Raw genomic sequence first — 23,247 nt, 5'->3', positions numbered from 1 at the left:
AAAAATTTCACCAAACAAAAAATAACCCTCAGCAAATAGTTCATATTCAGCAATTTCTACAGAAAGGTTTTACAAGAACTTCAGCAAGATGTGAGTAGTTTGTTTTCACAAGTAAACAGTCTTTTCATAATGTGTCTTGCCAGTCAAATATAGTAAATCTAATTTAGTTTAGTTACATGGCAAACAAAAAATGAGCTTAAACAATTTTAAATAACCCAGCTGTACTTCTCAGAAGAAAGAACAATATTGGTGATAGTTAAATAAACACTGAAAACAAATATAGGATACTTTAAGGCCATAGTTTGGGACTGTGAAAGATGACATGGTATATAAACTAGTTGTGCACCCAGCTGCCCTGCTATCATTCAATCAGGTAAGAAAGATGAAAGAGCCCAACGGATTAAGAAAGATGGGAAATCATACATACTTTTTCCTTTAGCAGGACTGAGGAAAGTGGAGTAGTGGAAATAAGGTCTCTGTTCCCAAGACAGCCCCACTTGTATTATGCTTTCCACTTCCTTGCCTCATCTGCTGGGGGAGGAAAGAAGTCAGGAATGTCTCTAGACCTAGTAGACAGCTTTATGGGGAAGTGTGGCCAGAAGTCATTTCTTTCAGTCTAGTTATTAAAAGTAATTCCTAGCAGTATGGGGCATGTATTAATGTCACACCTCCCAGAATTAAAATTGACTTGAAAATCATGAAAAATTCTCTGTAAAATAAAATATTTTGCATTTTTTCCTTTGCTTTCCAGTGTCTGTGTCTTTATAGTATGTTCCACTCACATTTTCAGCCTACTCTCTGCAATTATGAGTGATAGGGACTTTCTCTTTCTTAGGAAAAAAAAATAACTCCAAAGCAGAGATACTGAAGTGATGTCTTGATGATACAATTGAGGTTTTAAGAAAAACCCCAAGTATCATCAGAGTTGCAATGAAATTATAATCTCTGGAAATGCTGGGTTGGCAGGGACGCATCCTCTGTGTCCGCAATGCTAACTGGACAGAGGGCAATCCTTTAACCCAGTGGGCTCAATATTCTCTTCCTGAAAGACTAAGATTCCCCTGTAAAGTTTTGAGGAATAAATGGAACTCATTGCCACAAAAAACTATTGGGGAAACCTGATTAGTATGACTGGAAAAATAATTAGATGTCTATAAATAAGAAAAATATCTACATTTGTACTTACTGGGAGAAATGAAAATACTTGTCTATCAGCTGAATGGCAGTAGGGATCAGATAGTAATAGTTTCTTATGAAACAACATTGTGCATCTTCTTCACTGTCACCAGAACAGATTAGGAGACATAATCATAGGGTAGGATTAAATGGTTAACTCTCACTATGCAAAAGTTAATTGTCAGGTAGCCCTGAATCCCTTGTGTTTTAGTGTATTTAAATATCTGGAAGGGAGAGATAATAATGAGGTAGCAAGATCTGCAGATGGCAGAGCATCATTTCAGTTTTTCAGGAGCAGAATGACTTTGAGGAATTAAACCAGCTAGGTGATTTGGCAATATGGTTGAAAATGAAATTCGTTGTTGACAAATGCAAAGGAGTGCACCTTTCTTGGAAAAATTTAAACTATACTTGCCCCATACAGCTTCCTGAATTAACTGTATTGGTTCAAGAAAGTGACTTATATGCCACTGTAGGCAGCTCTGTGAAAGCCTCTGGCTCAGTGTACAGCTGTAGCAAAAAAAATCCAACAAAATAGGAGATATAAGAAACAGGATGGTGAAAAACATTCCTTTGTGGAAGTCAGTGGTACAGGCTGATTTGGATTACTGTGTATAATCTGGATTATTGCAGTGTTAAAAGTGATTCAAAGAAGGAGAAAAGGATGATCCAGGCTATGGAATATTCTCATAGGAAGAGAATTTGCAAATATCAGAATTGTTTACTTTATAAATGAGATTACTAGAAGAGAACATGTCTCTGCATATGGAATAGTGCTCATGTTTTTGGCTCCATGGGCCAGATGAATGGCATAGGGCCAGTCCTTGAGCTGGATTGGACCCTGCGCCACCCTCACATACTAGGATCAGGCCCATGGTCCCTGCACTGCCTCCTCCCAACCCCCACCCAGCCAGGATCAGGCACCAGGGCACTGCTCCTGCTCCCGCTCCCGCACTGCTCCTGTTTGTCTGGGATTGGGCTCCAGGGCCCTATGCTGCCCCTGTCTGACCAGAATCAGGCTCTGGGGCCCTGTATTGCCTCCATCTGGCTGGGATCAGGCTGCATGGCCCTTTGCTGCTTCCACCCAGCTGCAGTTGGGCTCTGCACTGCTCCTGCCTGGCCTCCTCATGTCAAGACTGGGTCCCATGCCACCTTGTGTGCCTGATCTGGTGTGCAGGACCACAGTTGACAGGGCTCTCCACAAATCCATGGGTAGCCCCACAGGCCAAATAACAGTGTCAGGGGCCAGATCTGGCCCATGGGCTGGGGGTTAAGCACACCTGGTCTAGACTATTGAATGGTCTGAATGAATGCTGGAGACAGATCAGAAACTTCTGTTCTCCCAGTCTTATTACACAAGAACAAAGAGATACCTCATGAAATAAAAATGTGTAAAATTAAAAAGGAACACCTTTTTAATACAACATGTGATTAAGCTGAAGAACACATTACCACAAGGAGTTGTTGAGGCCAAGAATTTAACAAGCTCTAAAAGAGGATTGGTCATTTATATGGTTGTCAAGAATATTCAGAATTAGCATAATTTAGTGGTAGTAAAAATGTTGGAAGGATAATAAACTCTGTGTTTCAGGATTTACACCAATCTATAAATATTAGCAATCATGATAAGCTGTAATTACAAAGCTGATTATCCCACTGCTAGCTACTGCAGAGTTCCTGCAATCCCCTCTAAAGCGTCTGGGACCAGCTCCTGGCAGATACAGGCTACTGGGATAGGTGGACCTTGGAGCTGACCCTATATAATAATTACTATCAAGATACTGAACCCAATTCCACTGAAGTAGATGCAAGTGCACATGGCTTTAAGTACATAAGTTACTGTTGCATGAAGGGTGCTAGCATACATGGACCTTTGAAATATTCTTGTCTGAGAATTCAAGCAAGATTTAATAAAATATTTAGTCATCTACAAGTCAGGAATTGCAGTGAATTCAGGAATTGCATTTGTGTGGTATTCAGGAATTGCAGTTCAGAAATTGCAGTGAAGTCAGGAATTGCACTTGTAGGCATGTGGCTGCTGAAATGTAGAACCCTGTATGAGGTACATGGGCTCCCTACACAGTGCACGGGGAAATACAGTACTCAGAAAAACAACACACTGAGCAGGAAGCTGCCTAGAACTAGCCAACTGGAAACAGCATAGAGGTGTGTCTGAAATCTTGCACCTCTGTGCATAGTAAAGCCACAGCCTAGAATCCTTTCCTGAGAGTTTATGCCTACACCCATTCTTTGAAAGAACAGGTCAGGACTTGCATTTTCTTGCTCTCCCTCATTCTCTATCTTTCTCTTTTTTTAAAAAAAGAAGCACAGCCAAAGGAAAAAGTGGTGTGGCCTTCACCAACATTGTGGTGAGACAGTTTGCTCAGGAAGTGGGTAGACTCGGTTCAGTTTCCTTCTCAGACTGAAAGCCATATCTCTCACGTCCGTGGAGAGTACCCTCACCGCAAGGCTTTAAGGTTTTTGGGGGGAGGAGAAAAGGGCAGGGATAGAAGGACTTGGCACTCTATTCTTCATGTTGAAGCTGGCCCCCTGTGCAGAAAATAATTCAAGATTCATGTAAGCGGGTTAGTGAGCCTGCTGCCTTGAGGGCTGGCTTTGCTCCCAAAAATGCTCCTTAGCCAGACCTTTAAACACAGAAACACATTCCTTCTATTGAACAAACAAATAAACCAGTAACCAGAAATCTTTAGCCTTTCTCCAGCAACAGAAAGGGCTTTAGCTTTGTCCCAGTACAATAGTGTGGCCCCTTCATGGTAGCAACCTTATTTGAATTTCAGTTTGCCTCCTGCCTGTAAACTGCTTCTTCACCCAGTCTGCTGCCCTCTGCCTTCTCCTCTGGGTTTTTTACACTACAGATGGGATACTCCAGCTTTTCCCAATGGATGATCACAGTGTTGAGTATTCTCATTAAGTAAAAGCGTGAAGCTAACTCTTACCTCAGTAAGCTAGAACACCAAAACAGTCTCAAGAGCTGAACTAATGATTCTTTTTATCTCAAATTAGACTAAAGATCAAGTGCTTTCCACATTTCAGGAGTGTGGGCATTCTACATAGCTGCTCTTAGATGAAGAATGAGAAGACTGGTGGTTAATAGAGCACCCATTGCCATTGCAGTCATAGCATGGGTATTGTGCACAGCAGCTTGTCAGTTGAGGGATTTTTCACTTTTGTTGAATTATTTTTTACTTTTATTTTATGTACATTGCTTTATACAAATACAAATGAACAAAAATGCATTACTATTTGCCATCACTTTTAGCAGAGGAAAAGAGCAAACTACGAGTCAAATCTGATAAACAATGGCTTGGAACTTGAAGCAACAAGATCGGTGAGTAACGTTTCCTTTATGTGGGCAACCATATCTAAGTTCAGATTTTGGCATCATCTGGATAAGGAGATGAAGTCTGTAAATGAACTATAGCATTTTTCTTTCTCTTTGTTCCTAGGAGATCAAAGGTTTTATTTTGGTTGCTTTCTCTACTCCTTGTTCAGCAGCCAGAAACCTCTGAGTTATAGCAGGGTATCTGTCATTGACTTGCTCTGTGGCAGCTTGTTTCCCCTTCCCCTGCCCACCACTCTTTGAAGAGAATTCTGCTTTGTGCTGTGGGGACACATAGATGTCCTATTCATTTCAGGGGGCAGCACTCAGTTACCTAGGGGTACAAGCAGGTGTTGCATTTGTCTCAGGAGAAACAATTTTCTATGGGACAAAGTATAGTGATTCAGACACCCATGCCCATTGTCCTGGGTTAAACCCTAAAAGGGTTAATGGGATAACAAGTACAAACAGTTTGTCCCAGGATGTTGTGATATGTGTCTGAATGTTTATCCTGGGATTGCATCATTCAGTCAGTGGCAGAAAAGCAGGACTTTTTTATTCCAGGAAAAACATAGGCACAACATGTCCCAGGACAAGCCCATTTCTAGCTTAAGAGGTACATTAATTGGAATTCTGCTTCTCTCTGACTGTATAAAGACATATGTATCTCAGCAGGACTTCAGACAAAGCAGGTTGATATCTACATTCATTAGGCTTCTTCTGTCTCCATGAATACCTTAAAGATCAGAGACCTGAGTTTTAGGCTCCCTTCAGCTTTGAAAATTGAACCCATACCTCCTATGTCCCAGCAGAGTGTCCTAACCCTCCAAGGTATGGTGCAGACATACCTGTGAGTATCTTCTATCCTGCTCTTCTGGCCCACTAGGCAAGACACCTCTAACTTGCCCATTCCAGGACATGATTTGACCTTTAGACTGTAGTGGCTCTGATTGCAAGAGAGAAAAATTTTAAATACCAACATGTAAATACCATAAGCCTTTTACCACCTGTAAACAGCCAAGCTAAAAACACTTGTCCATAAAATCTTTTTTAAAAAGTGTGCTATCTGTAACAACATAAAGCATTCAGAGCTGATTGAAGCTCTTTGGTAGGGGAAGCAAGTAGGACTGAGTGGGCTCTTACAAAGTTACATTTTTTATATGATTGGGCCCCTGAAAGTGCCATGCCATAATACATATGCACAGCTGCAGAGTGTTTTTAAATGGCTGATCACATGAAAAATTAACCGGCCTCAAATGAGGTGTTAGATAAAGTGCTCTAAAGCAGAGCCTCTTAGAGAACATGTGTTCCCTCCAGGGTTAATTTTTCATGCTTTGTAGGGCTGTCAGTGGAGGAGGGGGGAGGAGGAGAAGGGAGCAGCATGGAGCTGTTGGCTGGGCTTGGCCAGGCTGGAGCTGGTGGGGGAAGGGGGTGGAACAGAGCTCCCTTGCCTCATGGTCCCAGCCCAGCTCCTCACAATACCCCAGACAACTCACCGCCTCCCCTCACTCCAGCTCCAACCAGGCTCTGTGCTGCTTCCCCCGACTCCTCCCTCCCCCACTGATAGCCCTGGAACTGGAGAGGGGAGTGGGACTGGGGAGCGAAGTGATTCTGCAGCCTTCTTGGAGGCTGCTGGAGCACCCCTGCCTACTGTCCAGGGCCAGTGCAGGCAGGCTCAATCTCGTCAGCCCAACCGGAGAACATCTGTGACGGAAGCAGGGAAAGAGTGCTCTAATGCATGGTGCTAGGACTTAGAACAGGTCCCCCAAATGTCTATAGGCACCCAGTGTTGAAACACAGACAGAGCACAGCACCACCACCAGGTGTCTTGAGAAGTAAAGCACCCTGAAGGGAGCTCTTCTCAGGACTTCGGGGTTCAAGAGATTCTCTGTACCTCCTTCCCCAACCCCCAGCCATGTGCTGGTGCTGTTGCATCCTGTCTGCCTCAAATACTGTGGCAGGCAGTGGAGGTCCATTTCATGATGGGGGGAGTGGGGCCAGTGGGTGTAAGACTAGGAGCTGGACTGGGGGGACAGCTTGGTGCAGGGTACGGTTGGGGGCTCAGGGTGTTTGGGTGAGTAGAGGACCTCGGTGAGGTGTAAAATGTTTGCTGTCATCAAGTAGGGTTACCAATCTAAGAACATTTTTTTATTGATAATCTGAAAACATTTTACTGATGACCAATTTTTTTTATTATGGTTTAAATTTGACCTTTGTCCAGGGTCTGGCAGAAGGGTTACATTTACGTTTGGTAAAACTTGTCAATCAAAACATGTGTCAGTACAAAAGTTTGCAGGTTGTCATTAGGCAGACAGTGTTCATTGGGTAAATGTAATATCTTTTATTAGACCAACTCAGTAGTTGGAAAGATTGTTCTTTGCAAGCTTTTGGGCACAAACATCCTTCTTCAGGCACTGGAGAGAGGTTGTCATTAAAAATTTGTCTTTGGTTGGCAACCCTGGATACCAGTCCAATACTGAATATCCTGCAACAAGTATGTGTTGTACTTTCTTTGCTGGTTTTGATAATTCTGCCATGCTCATGGACTAGGATCCTTTTAATAATTTGTAGGTTTAGAAATCTAGTGTAGGTTTATAGAAAGGTTAATAAATGATTATGCAGAAAGCTTTGTTAAATTACTTTGTAATATTTTACAGAAATGTTACCCTTAAAGCAATGATTTGGTGGTGTTTTAATAATACCATTCTATCCAGAATGTTCTCACTGCCTACCTCTAGCAATGGAAGTGAATGAGATGTTCACTATAATGGAAAAGGAATACAGCCTTGAATAGGTTTTCCATGGGCTTTAAAAGAATGGGGAAGCTTGTAGTTTAAAAGATTTTTAAAACATTTTTTATTTAATTTTTCACACAAACATATTTTTAATATGCTTACCTTTCAGGTCTTGGATGAACAGCTTATTTTTGTAAAAGTACATGCACCTTGGGAAGTGCTATGCACATATGCTGAGGTTATGCACATCAAATTACCTCTGCAGCCCAATGACCTGAAAGCCCGAGATTCAGCTTTCAACTGGTTCAGTAGACTCTTCAGAGTGGATGAAAATATCATCAAACCAGAGCAAGAGTTTTTCACTGCCCCATTTGAAAAGGACCATTTGTCTAACTTTTACATTCAGGACAAAGACATGTTCTTCAACCCTGCAACCAGAAGCCGAATTGTAAGTGAATATAAAGGGTTTATTTGCCTAAATCTGTTTATTTCCAACAGAAGCAGCACAACCATCATTGCTACAAAAAAAAAGCCCTCCCAAAACCTCATTGGGCAGTGCAGGGGTGTGGGGGAATGGACCCAGAGCCAAAGGGGTGGGAAACAGCCCCAGACCTGGGGGAGAAGGGATAGGGAATGGGCCGGGACCCGAACTGGCAGGGGGAGGAGGGGGAAAATGGACCTGGACCCAAAGGGCGGGGACCAGACGTGGGATGTGTCCCTGCCCACCCATCATTCTTGATGGGCAATTTGGTAGTAGAATATAAGGGGGTACTAAAATTGGGTAAAGGCCCTGTACAGTGAATTTCCCCCACAGAATTTTTATGACTATACTAACATGTTTATCCTCTTTATCAGGCATCAGCAACCAGTGGCAGGCTGCTAAAACAGAGCTAGCTCCACAGGTGACTGCTGAGTCTTAGCGGACTGGCACGGCCACTGCTGCTTCCCCTACTGCTGCAGTGCTACTGCTGTAACTTCCCCACAATGCCTCCTCCCCCACCAAACCATGCTAACCTCCTGCAGAATTGCTGCAGGCATCTCCCACTGCTGAATTACTGCAGATGCCTGGACTTCACTGGCTAGATCCCGTCACTTAGTGGGCTAGATCCAGCTTGTGGGTCATAGGTTGCTGACCCATGGTCTACACTGATTAATTGCAAATTGTAAGAGAGATGAGGCCTTTTTTTCAGGTTTACTGTATTCTGTCCCGCGTGGAATATGAAGTTAGAGGCAATGTGAAAAAGTTTGGTATTAACAAACTGTTGGACTCTGGGATCTACAAGGCAGCATTTCCTCTTCATGATGTAAGTCTAATGCTTGGAACAATTCTTTATTGACAAATGCAGGTATGAATGTTGAGGGCATATGTATGATTCCCATACAATGTCAAAATGCATCTGGACATTATGGATGATTAAAGCAGGGCTGGACAAAAATATCTCCCTTGAAAAATTTTCTTGTGGAAAATGGGAGGTTTTAACTAAAGGTTTGCTGTAGTTTGTTTATTTATTTTTAAAAAGCATCTGCTTTTCTCAAAGAATTGTGATTATTCACAGAAAAATCAAAAAAATGACATGGAAACTACAAAGTTTTCTACAAAAAATTAAACTAAATTTTTTTTTTCTGATTGATATTCTTTGCAGATGTCAAAGAGCTCTCTTTGTAGGGCATTCCACCCATTTCACAATTTGGTCTTACAAACCCAAGCCAGACCTCCACTTCGAGTGGACCTTGTGTGCATCTATGCACGGGATTCTTTTTCAAGGATTGCCTTGAGTCTAACAAGGGATCCCTTGCATCTGGAAAGGCTGAGAACCACTGGCTTAGTGGGATACAATTGTTATATGCATTCTGTTTTGCAGTCTTGTTTCAGGCACAAGTCAGAGGATCCCAATTGTCCCAGTGAACGATATCTTCTGTATAAGGAATGGGCTCACCCTCAAAAAATTTTCAAACTGCAGCCATTAGACTTTGTCAGGTGGGTTTCAGTGTGATCAGTTCAATACACAGGGACCTAAAAAGTCACATCAAATATTCACTTTTTGATACATTGAGGATTCAGGGTTTGCTTATTATAGACATATATACTTATATCAGCCTATACATTGGATCAGGCTCTGTTTTTGAGTAGCTGAGATATAGGTTCATGCATATGTAACTAACCAAAATTGAACTTCTGTAACAAGTGATCTCATTTTTGGAAACTGCATTTGGGAAGGAGACGTTCTATGCAAGCATAAAAATGTACACATTCACAGATATAGTAAGTTACACTTTGCAATCACACAGTCATACTATAAAAATATGAAAATAGAGTCTGGATCACAATATTTGGAATAGGAAGCTATTTGAGGAAGGAATGTGGAGTTATTGCATCTTGAAAGAGTATTTTTCCTCCTCACCCCAACAGGAAATATTATGGAGAGAAAATTGGAATCTATTTTGCTTGGCTTGGTTTTTACACTCAGATGCTGTTACTGGCAGCAGTAGTTGGACTTGGCTGTTTTTTATATGGATGCATAACAAAGGACAACTGCACATGGAGGTACCTGATGTACAGTTCAAACATATTCTAATATATACAAAATTCTGAGTATGTACTTAAGAGTGCAGAATTTGCTAGGCACTCAAAAAGGTACACCTTGTTAGTGCAGAGGTTCACTGAATTAGCAAACGAGCACTATTACAACAGAAATGACGAGTATATATAAAGGTTGCAAGCACATTTTGGGGCCTTTTAGCCCTATGCCCCTTGTTCCCTCTTCTTCCTTTGCTCTTTTTCCCTCATTTTTTCTTTTCTCATTGTAAATGTTCCTGCCTATACTCTTTGTCTATTTTCTTCTGCCTAACAAAAAGTAAGCAAACAAAGGGCCATATCATGCCATCATCTTTTAAGCAGAACTCCCCATCAAAATCAGTGGAGAGTTTTGCTGTAAGATGGATGGTCCATTATGACCCAAAGGCTTTACAAATCAGAATTTACAGAGAGATGCACATCAACAAAAAAAACAGCATGGAAGAAAAGGGCAGATGAGGAACATAATTAAAGCAACTAGAACATTAAAAAAGCTTCAGAAATGTACTGAAAACAATCTCTAGCTTACAAAATAAGTAAAAGGAAATAAAAAGAAAAGCAGAGACAAGCAGACCCTGAAAAAATAAAAAATACAGCAGAGGATCTGAAACGGAATCAAATGATTAACATCTGTTGGGAAGCTAGGACTGTATGGGAAAGAAAGAGCTAATTAAGAGCCTGCTTTAACAGTTAATCTCTGAACTGACAGAACAGGCTCCTTTTGACTTCAGTGGGTGGTGGATCAATCCTTGCAAGAACAAAAATCTAGTTAATGGAATAACTAAGCTGGAGACAAAATGAACGTGAAGGATAACAGAAGCTGGCTTGTATCTGAAGATAAATATGTCATGTGGGCAGATGAGTAGCAGACGTGCAGAGAACATTATGCTGATTCCTGTGGAAGATTGCATTTCCTGATTTTCTTTGTACTTGCACATATCTGGGCAAAAATCCATATATAGTGTACAAATACAGAACACACAGTGAAAAATCTTAGCTTCAGAACAAGTTAATATAACATGTCATTTTAGGTATGTTACTCCCTAAGGGAGAGTAAGAACTTTCTCATCAAGTGATTTCACATAGGGCAGGTGGGCCTGTTAAAACAAACATCTTAAAACTGAAGGTGCTCAGCTGCTCATTCCAGCTTTTCAATAGAAGAAAACAGGCAATCTGATGACACAGATGTGTTAAAGACCTCTACCCCTCCCTTAGATCCTGGAGAGAGACATTGACTAAGGAGGGGCTACCAGAACCAACTTATACAGATTCCTGCTCATAGGAACATTAGGACAGATGAATTAAAGAAGCCTCCGGAGTCACACATCCAGCTTCTCTACTGTCACAGGCATTATCACTATGTAATCTCATTCATACATTAATCAGCTCCTTAAGGCTGGGAGGGCTTACTCCTCTATGACACAAAAACAATGGCTGGGAATTCAAAGAGTGTTTATAACCTAAGTTTAATCTTGGACAGTTTACACTCCTTGTGCTTGTACAACATTGTCCTTTAACTTAAGTCTTCTCCCTCTCGAGTGTTTATCCTCCTTGATGTATTTATAGAGCAATTAAAAGTTGTATCAAACACTGCCTTGCTAAACTAAACAAGATAGTCCCCCTTTTTGTCTCCTATCATGAGATCATGGAGGTACCTGATGTGCGGTTCAAACATATGCTGTACTAATTTTCCCCACTAGGCAGCTGTGCTGAAACAATTATCCTGGGCATAGACTGTGTGATGCTCCTTCTGGTTTGGAGATGTTACACATGGAGCAGCACGGCATGTTTAAGTAGAGCACCATCCAGTAACCAGTCACTGTTCTTTCTGTCATCCTTCTCTGTACCTGTCAATTTGGTCCTCCTTTTTCTTCTGTAGCTAGAACCATGCAAACTACTTCTGCCACTTCCAAGTACTTCTGCAGTCTATAGCCTGGCAGGCAGAAGCCCTGTTTTTTTCATCTACAACCTTCCCGTCCTCCAATAGCTGTATTGAAAGCTGTGGAAGGGGGTAACAGAGGATAATCTGCGCACAGAATATTTGTCAGCTAACAGAGTCACCTCAAAACCTTAAAAAGGAACAGTGGAATTAAGATTTTTTTTACTTGTTTTATTCTTAAACTGAGCTACTTTAGAGCATACTGCAAAGCATAACAGCAGATATTTCCTGCTGTTCTGTATTATCTAATGTGCAGTAAACTGAAGGCTAAGTATGAAAATGGGGGGAGGGCCCAAAGCATGAAAACTGTGTGTCATTCCTTACTTCTCCTAGTCGTCACACCACAACAAGCCTTGAAGAGAGCTTGGCTTTATGTTTGTGTGAATGAGTGATTTTATTTTTAGCCAAGAAGTGTGTGATCCCAACATAGGAGGCAATATTATAATGTGCCCTCAGTGTGATCGAGAATGTACATACTGGAATCTCACCATCACCTGTGAATCCTCTAAAGTAAGTTGTTGTTTGCAGCCTACCAATGTGTTTTGTAAGTTCAATTACAATAACTTTCATGTTTTTACCTGTACTATTTATGTAAATATGTCTATTTATGGGTACTGTACTATTTATGGGTTCCTGTACTATTTATGGGTAAATATGCCCCAGTGTTTCCCAGTCTGATTTCTGAAGAGCTGCAAGAACTGTGCAAATAATTGATTTTTTTTTTTAATTCAGTGGGTCAAATGAAACGTCAATAAATAAATTTCAACTGGACCCTTACGGAAAAAGTTTTAGTTTTTCTCATCAGAACAAAAAACTACAAATATTTGGGTTTGGGTGAAATACAGCATTTTGTTAAATCCAAAATGGAATGCTTGCCTTTATTTACATGAATCCAAAAAGAGATTTCCCTCCCACAGTTATCTGGCTGAACCCAGAGCTGAGCAGCCGCATCCCTGGGCTGGAACAAGTCATTCAGTGGGGGAGGGGGCACATGGCCAGGGGGAGTGCAGGGTTGGCTGCAGGGTACAAGCAGGAACCCGCAGCCTGTCCCCGCATTCCTTGTCCCTCCTCCCCCCGCCACCCCACCCCACCTCCATGCCTGTACCTGCCCCCTCCCCCTTTAGCTTCTGCCTTGGCTTCAGTCCCCCCAGCTCCAACCCAGCCTGGCCAGGAGCTGCTGTCACTTCAATACAGCTGCAGCAGAAGTTAGGGGCAGGGACAGTCAGGGATGAATTTAAGATGACCTTCCACTAATTAAATTGTATACATGGACAATTATAACAAATTTATAATTGTCCATGTATAGAATCTAAATTTTGGTGGGTCATCTTAAATTTGAAGTAATCTTGGATTCCAGTATATATGTTATATTTTGGTGGGTTTTTTACTTTTATTCTTTTATCAGTTAAATTTAGCTGACATAGATTTCAAAAGAGAACTTCCCAATGACATAGCAGGCCATTCTGTTTAGAAAATGAAAAAATATATATTCAAATTTTTCTAGTTTTTCTCCAATTCTCATTGGATGGGAGCAAATCACAGTTTCAGCTGTTCACTGAATTTGATGCAGGTGTGCAACTTGTTTTAGCCTCTATAAAGCTTCATTTTTAACTTTTCAATCAGATAAACTGCTGATTGGGAAAACTTCAGTCAATTCTAATGATTTTTTGTTCTTCAGCACAGGAATTTGAAGGGGAGAGGAAGGTAAAATAATAGGGAAGGGGTGTTGTAAAAATAGTCAGAGGATGGTTCCACCTTCTGTTAGTCTATAAAGGTGCATATCTACCCTGCTTTCTGCCTGCCTTCTGTTACTTACCATACTGAAATAACATTCTCTTATTAACCAAGTAGATTTTTTATTATTTTGTATTTTACTACTTCTAACATCTGTATAGATACATATGTCTCAACTGAAATGTACAGTCCAGTAAACAGATGGTGTATTGATACTGGGCCATTTTTATATTCTTTTACTGAATATTTGACTCATATTTCGATTTAGTTTTTTTCCATTTATTTATTGTGGAGTGGTTAACATTAGAAAAATGCTATGAGGAAAGGTGGAGATTGCTTATTAACCATATAAAAGTTTAAAAGATATCATCAAAATGTGCAACAAGTAACTTCTCTTCTTGTTTTGTATAAGAACACCCCCTCCCCCCGAGTATTATATATTAAGCATCTACTTTATTTTCAATTCTTTCTAGAAACTCTGCATGTTTGATAGCTTTGGAACACTAGTGTTTGCAGTATTTATGGGAATATGGGGTAAGTCATTTTCAAGGTTTTCCTTTTTAACTGTGGTTTTTTCATCTCATTTTGGCCAAACCTACAGCATCAGCTAAAAATGTGGCTAAAATTTTACAACTACTTCAGTGTCTAGTGTTCAGCAGTTTCACTACCAGACCTAAGCACGCCCCATAATTCTTTCTAGCGTCATTAGTAAGATAAAAAGGTTTCTTTACAATTAAAGGGACAGATAGTAATGTTTTTCAGTTTTCCTTCATTCTGTCAGACCTGGAGAAAAGCAAAAAGAGATTAGAACTTCCAAGTGTTGATCCAGCAGGAACCACATGTTTAAGTGTGTCTGGCAAATGAACTGTTTTTCTCCCAAAGAATCTTGGAAATGTCTATGCCTACTAGCAGCCGTATGAGTGCAGCAGGCAATGGAAAAAAAGAGATGGTTATTATATCCTCCAGTAATTTTTTCCTTCCTTCTTCATTTAAGTAACTGATATGCTAAAAATACAGTAGTTATACTCTAGGGACATCTTAAGGCAGGCTAAATGTCTCTTTAATTAGGATATTTCCACTGACTTGAAGCCATTTGGTACTGGATTCAATGGACCAGGCAAAGCTTGTTTACCCAGAAACTGTCTCATTTCACTGGATTGTCCATATTAGCAACAATGAATTGACTTTAACCAAACCCTCTTAGCTAGGGGACAAACTTATTGGTAGTTAAGAATAACAATGACTTATACACTAGTAAAAGAGTTATGAAAGTGAGTTTTATGTTAGTGTTGCATGAAAAGCAGCTGACTGAAGACAATTTGACTAACCTTTTTGAATAATATATGTAAACTGACAAGAAATTGACAAATTATGATAATGACAAATTATTTTATAGTAACTGTTTCTTTAAATGAATTGTTAAATTAAATATATTTTTTTCAAAAGAAGATTTTTTCAAAGATGTGCAAAATTCAGGATACCAGCAGGACATTCCCTACATCAGACTTAGAGAATCTTGATGTTAATTTGGTCTTGTCATTGTTGTTGCAATAGCTTATGTGTAATTTGCTTCTTAGTTAAAAATCATGATTTTCTGTTTTGTATTTTATTCCAGAAATTATAGTTTGAAAGTTAAAAGCTCCACAATTACTATATTGGCTCCATCAGTCTATTAGTATTCATATCATAAATCCACTTTATACGGAGGTGAATGATAATTTGGTAGTTAAGTGAAAACTTTAGTGAATCCAAATGACCCCTGGTTCTGGTGCTCTTTAATTGTACTTGTCATTAAATTGTAAGACTCTGGTCTAAAATAACTTACAAAATGTTGCATTTTTAGATGTATTAAGTGTACTCCTGCCTTATGTTTCCTTCAAAGATCTCAAAGCACCATAAAATTTAAATGAAAAGCCTCACAGTACCCTGTGCAGAGTAGCATATCTACATTACTTTGAGCACAGGGTTAAACTAGATGATCTCCAGAGGTACCTTCCAACCCTAATTTTCTATGACTATGATTACTAACCTTCTGCTATTGTAGCAGTGTCAACAGAATTCCCTCCTGGAGAGACAGTGTATGCCATTAGGAGTTTGTTTGTTTTCTTACAGCATAGCTAAACCACTGCCCTGAACAACAGAAGCTCTGCCAACACAAAGTTTTCTTAGCTGGGGGATACAGGGATTTTCATATTTCCAGCCAACGTAGCTATGCCAGTAGAACTTGTAGTATATAGCAACAGTAGGTTACAGTAAAGGACACATGCCTGAAGTAATATAGTAAGTCTGATCCAGAGACAGGATTGGAATTTCGATCTCAGAGTAATTTATTTTAATGATTAGAAAATGCCTCTTAAGAATAAAACATTGGCAACAGATGGGTCATAGCTCCAAAGCCTGAATGGCACAGAACACCTGGAAAGATAAGGATAGGATAGGAAATTGATGATGACCTTCACATAAGCCAGTGGTATTCAACCTTTCAGTCTTGCAGGTGAAATGACTGGCACAGGGCCAGTCTGTGGGCCAGATTGAGTACCTGCACACTGGGATTGGGCCTCAGGACCCCACACTGCCCCCCTGTATGGCCCTGCACAACTCTGCAGCATGCAGGACCCGAGCCTACAGAGTTCCTCATGGCCAGGATGATTTGTCTCCCAGGGCCAGATTTGGCCTGAGGCCAGGGGTTGAGCACCCCAAGCATAGGCAGATCTCCCGGTGATACACAGCATATCCTATGACCCAGAACCTTCCCTGCCTGCTAGCACTGGGATAGTGGCAGGGCGAAGGGCATAACTAGGATGGGTCTAGGCTTCAGTATTCCCCATCTAGCTAGTTCTTGAGGGCCTTTTTCAGCTGATGCAAATCATAGCTGCCTATCTTTTAGTTTATCCTGGGAACCAAACCCAGTAGAAAGATACTGCAGGAGATTGTTTCCTTTGGTGCACTGGAAAGGATAGAAAGACACCTTCTATACCATTTTTCACCACCTGCTTGGAATGAGTTGTCCTTGTGCTCAGCAGAGAGCAAAGGGACTGCTCCTGTGGGAGGTCTTTCATAGGTTGGGGAGGAACAACTCTCTTTTAGGCCTATGTATTGGTGCAAGGACCATACTCAGTCTAATCCATAGAGCTTTCTACTTAGTGCATGCTTGATTTCAGTGTACTCACTGTAACTAATTTTGGAAAACCTGGTGCAGGCATGTACTGAGTAAGTGTATATGGTAATAAACAGATGTTAGTCTGTTTATTACCTGTGGCAAATTGCTAAGGTATTCTTTTTAAAACATCATTTTTCTTTGATTAACCAAAAAACTCCTTTTCCTTTGCATCCCATAATAAGTTTTTTCAAAAAAATCCCACAATGTAAAATCCAAGTTGCTCATATTCTCTACATATTCATGAAAGAAAATAAGCTTCTATGCATCTTCATCAGGTGCTTATACACCATTCATGCACAGGTTTATGTCATAATACATAATACCTACATAATCGAAGCAGTAATTTGGTAAAGAAAAAGATCCTGTTATTTTCTCCCTCATAAAGACTTGGCAGCATCCCACTAACCAGTAAAGATTTTATTCCATGTCTGCAGAAAGCAATATAGAAAATTAATGATCCACATATTACAGCCCAAGAGGTCAAAACAGCGTACAGTGCACATGTGATATAGCTCTAGTTGTTTGTTGTTTGGTTAGTTACTTTGTTTCTGGAGTTTTGGAAGCGTCGGCAGGCTGAACTGGAATATGAATGGGACACTGTTGAGTTCCTAGAGCAGGAAGAACAAATACGGCCAGAATATGAAGCACGATGCACTCACATAGTAATGAATGAAATTACACAGGTAAGGAATGTTTTTACAATTAAGCATAGCAAAAACTATCACAAAGCTAGAAATTTAAGGAAGAGCCTCACAAAATGATAAGCCAGATGTTCAGTTGGTAGAAATCAGAATTACTTCAACAAAGTCAGTGACTTGAAAATCTGCTCTGGTGGCTTGATTTACCAAATAGTATTGCACAACACTGGACGTGTCTACACATGCATTTACACCAATTTACTGTGCAATAGGTAGGAAAAGGCCAGTGTTTACACATGTAGGCATTAAAGCACATTAACCCTGTATGTGGACTGACTTGGAACTAAACTTAGTCCCAAGTCAGTCCACACACCCAGTGTTACTGCACAGTAGGGCATCTACATGTGTGTTACTGAGCACTAACCAATCAGGCATAAATTGGATACCTGCATGATGCAGGTATCCAATTTATGCTCAAGATAGCTTAAGTGACCATATTTACTGCACAGTGTGGGCGTGCACACGTGCCCATACTGCTTGGTAATTTCGGTTACTGTGCAGTAAATGCACAAGTTTAGACACACCCATAATGTATCAGGTTAAAATGGAAGGCCAGAAATCAAATTTACCATTGCCAATGGCTGTGCTGATCATTGCAACCTTGGGAACTGACAGATTTCTGTAACCATGATACCATGTATGTGGGATGATTTAGTAGTAGAGAGTTTCCTAAAAGCTAACAAGACTTCACTAAAAAGCCCTGGTGCCACAGAACAGTGCTCCTACTCCAAGTTATCAATTGGGGTAGGATTTTTTGTTGCGAGAAGCCCACAGTGGTCACCAGTTTTCTCAGTTATTTGCCTATGGACATGTCAAGAAAACAAAACTGAACGAAGGATAAAAAATTGTATTTATATCCAAAGTTGTTTTTGGGTGAAAGCGGTATAAAGAGGTATTGTTGCCAAACATATGTGGATGCTAATAAGAGAGGTAATGGCAAATTCACAGGAAGATAATCCTCATTGCAGTGAAAACAGGATTCATATTTATGAGTATCTTAGTTTAGATCTCTGCTTATTACATATTTTCAAGTAGCTCTAGCTTTAATGAATCATGCCAAATCAGGGTTAGTTTCACATTTTTATTATTTTGTGTTAATACATCACCGCAGCATTTATTTGATTATTTGCATTTCTTTAATTTTCTATCCATATTACATTAATGTGTATAAATAAAGAACTCAAGGATTTCTGAAGATAGCCGCATACGGTAACAACCTGTCCTAAATGACTGACTCTTTTATGTCTTGTGCTATCTTTACTGCATAAGGATAATTCTTTTTGGGTATTTTAAAGTGTAAAGAGGGAGTCCCCTGCAGTTCAGTGGTAGGATCCTTGTCTACCACACAGGAGGCCTAGGCTCAGTTCCATCACACTTATACATCTACAGCCATGGAGGCATCAAACATCTGGACTCAGTTTGGTCTTTGGATTCTGTCTCAGTGGCCTAAAGGGAGGATGGAAGGTCTGGGTAGCCTTCACTCTTCCAAAAAAAAAAAATTCCTGCCAAGTATATGCATCGAAGGTCTGGGTGGCCCTCATGCACACACCATGATCCAGGAGGATCAATAGTTGCCACAAATTGTGAAGAATTTTCTAAAAAAAAAATTCTACTAAGTAGCACATTTCATTTGAGCATTTCAAGCATCTTCTAAAACATTGCTAAGTCTCATACTGCTGAAGTGAGGCTGGTTTAAGTCCAGATTTTCAGTGTCCACTAATTTTCACTGAGAACTTCTAGATGCCAAACTTGAGGGGATTGGTTTTCAGACGGACTGAGCAACTGAACAGTGGATTCTTGGATCCCTAGGTGTCTCAGGCTGACAGCCAAACCCAGTAGACATTTGTTTGAGAACTTGGGCCTATTCAAACTGCCATGGTGACATAGCAAAAATCAGGTCTGGAAAGTGAAATTAAGTCCTTAGTCTTGTTCTTCTGTTCTAAATACTGGAACATGACAAACAAATATATATACACACACATATAAAAAACACACACACACATACACATATATATACATACATACACATATATATATACATACATACATACATACATACATATACACATATATACATATACACACACACACATATATATACACACATATATACATATACACATATATACATATATATACACACATATACACACACACATATATACATACACACACACACACACACACGTGTGTGTAGATATCTAACTATATAAATAGATGCTCATGTGTATGAGCAAAAGGTATTATTAATCTACCTCTAAATTGACTTTCTTTATAGGAAGAAGAACGTGTTCCATACACAGCCTGCGGAAAGTGTGTCAGGATGGCCTGCTGTACAAGTGCAGTCTTTTTCTGGGTAAAAATTCCATTGGTCTTTTATCTGACAAGCTTTATTTTTCAGAGCATTTAAAAAAAACAACCAGTGAACTAATACATGAACCTATGAAGTATCATAGTGGTCAGAATTTTCCAATACTGTATCAATGCTGAAATTGCACCCATGAAGCATGTACATATGTGCACAAATGTTCATCAATCAAAGATACTGTTACACAGGCAAAATAGATCATTGTGAATACAATTCCATACATATGCACAGTAAATGTTGTGGTTATCATTGGTCAGCTGGTTTGAAAATGCATGTCTTTTGTTTCTTCTGTTATGATTTTCAGCTAAATGCTCTGCTGCTAGGTGGAGCAAAGAGACTGGTTTTAGGGATAGATTTGGTTGCACTCTCTTTCCTCCTTGCCAGTTTCTTTCATACTTGTTGTTCCAGCCCTTCATTTTAGTGCCACGTTGCAGACTACTGGGCCTCTTTCAGCTTTTTTGTTTCACTTAAAAGAGCAAAGCTGGGAGTGCTTTAATCTTCCTAATACTGCTCCTTAATTAAAACTAAAACTTGAAAGAATTCAGTCATCCATGAAACAATATGTAAGATGGCAAACAGGCCCAAAGCAGCTACCTTTTAAAAGCTCCAGGTTTTAATACACTGTGGGTTCCTGTACCCAAGCACAGAGACTGCTCTGATGCACTGTAATTACAGTGCATTGGAGCAGATTCGATTAATCGAATCTGCTGGAATGTGGTAATTATCATACTCCAGCAGCCTCCCATGTCTCATGTATCAGTGTCCCCACACTTCAAAATGGTGGCAGGGGCACTTGAACTAGTTTGAGGGCATTTGAACTAGTCCCCGCCATCATCTTGAAGCGTGGAGACACTGATACACGAGACACTGTGGCACTCTACTTACAGCGACTCTTGGAGCCTCTCTAATTGAAGTGCTAGCCCCCTCATCCCTAAAGCACATGTAAAAATGCCCTGTGTGCTCCTAGAGCTGCAGCATAAACCATAATTAGAAATCATTACAAATACCAAGGAGTAGTGCTGGGGCCCAAGGGTAATAAAGAGCACTGGCTGGCCAATGCAAAAGAAGCTGTGCTCAATGTTCCCACAACTGGAGCAGAGTAAAAAGAACACTGGCTGGCTGCTGGCATTAAACGGGGTGGGCTCCAGATTGCCAGATCTTGGGACTTGTTTGCGGAATTTGAATTATTATTATTTTATTATGTATATAATACTGGTGGCCAGTGGGGGAGGGAAATGGGAGTACATGTCACTTTACAGAAATATAATAGGAGACTCTCCTTGCTCCAAGCAACTTACAATCTAAACATCTTGATAGCCAACAATAAACAGAAACAGAAGAAGTAGCAGAGGTCACAAAACTGAAGGGAGGCATAAACTAGGGGATCATAACACCAGAAGACCCTGGCAGATATTAGATTTATGGTGCAATTAAGGTGTTAAATGCACCATAAATAATACACCTGTTATATTTACTGTATTATCTCACCATAAATTGGCATTAACATGTATGTGGATCCACATGTAATGTGGAATATTTTTGTGGTTCTTTGTATCACACATTAAATTGAATATATGGCATTTGGAGCTGATTCATGATAGATCCCAATGCTCACCTGAGCATCAGGATCTGGCATTGGGCAGCCCCAGAGTCTGAGATATAGCCATTCCCCCCTAATCAGTGGGTTTGGACTGGTGGAGCCCAAGACCTGATGGGCCCTCTAATCCCCAGAGGCACATATGGGGGGGGGGGGCGTGGCACTGTGAGGCTGCTCCAACACACTGTAATTACAGCATGTCAGAGCAGACTTGATTAAAATCAAGGCTGCTGTAGCATGGTAATTACCGCACTTCAGCAGACTCCAGCATCATGTGCATCAGTGTCCTCATGCTGAAAGATTGCAGCAGGGATGCTTTAATTAGAGCACTGCCATTTTTCAGTGTGGGGGAGCTGATACACATGATGGTCCAGGTGATTTCATTACAGCAGCTCTCAGAGTCACTTTAAATAAAGTGCCCCCCTCCTGGAGCATGTGTATACACACTCTTAGAGACTAACTGATTCAGAGAGGCATGAGCTTTCGTAGGGAACAACCTACTTTCAGGGAAAGAGGGAAAAATGCAAAGGGAAAGAGAACACTGACCAGGAAAGTATGGTTTCAACCAATGCATATCAGATGACTTTGCTTAAAATTTGCCTGTTTCTGTTGGGTGTAGTTGCTTATTTTAGGTCACTAACAACAACAGTATCCAACTCTTCTACAGGGATTTTCATCCACTGTGCAGTCCTGCCAGTTATGCAGTGCTTTAAATAAATGGAGTAACAGGAGAAAAAATTCCTTCCTAACTCCTGAAAATGGCCATCATAAGATTTGATTGCCCTTCTCATTATCTTAGCTTGCATAGCTACAAACATTATTATTGGCTATAAAATAGTCCATACCTTTTCTTGCATGTGTGCTGCACTTTTTTATGGATTCTGATTCATTGACCTTTATCTGCACTGAACAACCTTATGAGCTAGGGTAAAAGGAGAGTCCAATCCATTTCACTTTGCCCTGTGTAATGCATATTTCAAACTCACTGTTTTTCCCAACCCATATTATTTAACTCAAATACATTTACTGTACTGTGTTTTCAGATTCTTTTGATTATTGCTTCTGTTATTGGAATCATCGTCTACAGACTATCAGTTTTTCTCGTGTTTTCTTCAACACTTCCACGGCACATTAATGGAACAGAGGCAATCCAGAAGTACCTGACTCCACAGACAGCCACTTCAGTCACTGCTTCAATCATCAGCTTTATAATCATTATGATTCTGAACATCATCTACGAAAAAGTGGCAATCATGATTACTGACTTTGGTAAGGTTATGTTGTAGCTAAGATAGAAACTTTGTCTAAGATAACAAGAAATGACAACATTACTCTTACAATAAGAATCAGCTGTACTATGCATTTTGGAATTTTCTCAACATAGCATGCAATGACTTCTAGAATTTTTCAAGTTCAAAATTTCAGTGCTATCAAAGAAATAAGATGTTCAACATCTTGCATCAAAATTTCTTATAAAGCCAGCATGAAAGATCAATTATTTACAGCGTTGTATTTGTGAAACAGACAAGGCAAAGAAGGTTACTATAATATCCAAGCTTTATGAAAACAGATCAGTAACGCATAACACATTCAATTAAATTAGCTTTTGTTTATAGAGAGAATAGCCTTTTTCTTGTAAATAGATATAATAAGGTCACCATTCCAAAGCTAGAAATTATTCTCCTGCTATTGAATAAATAAACAGTCACAAACATTACCATTTGTTTCTGACCAGGCCATCTGCATCAAAGTTGCTATTCTACTTTAGTTATGTTTTCTTCAACAAATCTTTAGATGTGTAAAGTAGTGTGGTATTTCAATATTGTTTTATTTTCATCAGTTCAAAGTATAATGTTATATATTTAGTGTGCCAGGGTTTTTCTGTGAGCAATACTGAATTTTTGCTTATAGAAAAAAAGACTAAG

At 40.0% G+C, this 23,247-nt stretch overlaps 1 protein-coding gene across 4 annotated transcripts in view; it reads left to right on the top strand.

Annotated features, from left to right (window-relative positions):
• Window positions 1–23,247, top strand: part of ANO6 (anoctamin 6) — a 112,461-nt gene that overhangs the window by 66,123 nt on the left and 23,091 nt on the right. For 2 of the 4 annotated variants that reach the window (XM_019543341.1, XM_019543344.1), the window contains exons 4-13: window positions 4,457–4,525; window positions 7,421–7,699; window positions 8,442–8,555; window positions 9,114–9,229; window positions 9,662–9,796; window positions 12,170–12,275; window positions 13,973–14,033; window positions 17,197–17,342; window positions 19,636–19,713; window positions 22,366–22,591. In XM_019543341.1, coding sequence (XP_019398886.1) covers window positions 4,457–4,525; window positions 7,421–7,699; window positions 8,442–8,555; window positions 9,114–9,229; window positions 9,662–9,796; window positions 12,170–12,275; window positions 13,973–14,033; window positions 17,197–17,342; window positions 19,636–19,713; window positions 22,366–22,591 — 1,330 coding nt within the window. The remainder of the gene's footprint in view (window positions 1–4,456; window positions 4,526–7,420; window positions 7,700–8,441; window positions 8,556–9,113; window positions 9,230–9,661; window positions 9,797–12,169; window positions 12,276–13,972; window positions 14,034–17,196; window positions 17,343–19,635; window positions 19,714–22,365; window positions 22,592–23,247) is intronic. The other 2 variants (XM_019543342.1, XM_019543345.1) reach the window with 2 other exon arrangements.

The sequence above is a fragment of the Crocodylus porosus genome, unplaced genomic scaffold, assembly GCF_001723895.1.
Source record: "Crocodylus porosus isolate Cpor-Errol unplaced genomic scaffold, CroPor_comp1, whole genome shotgun sequence".
Classification (NCBI taxonomy): Eukaryota; Metazoa; Chordata; order Crocodylia; family Crocodylidae; genus Crocodylus; species Crocodylus porosus.
Note: the sequence above shows the minus strand (reverse complement) of the source record. Positions and strands in the feature narration are given on the sequence as shown.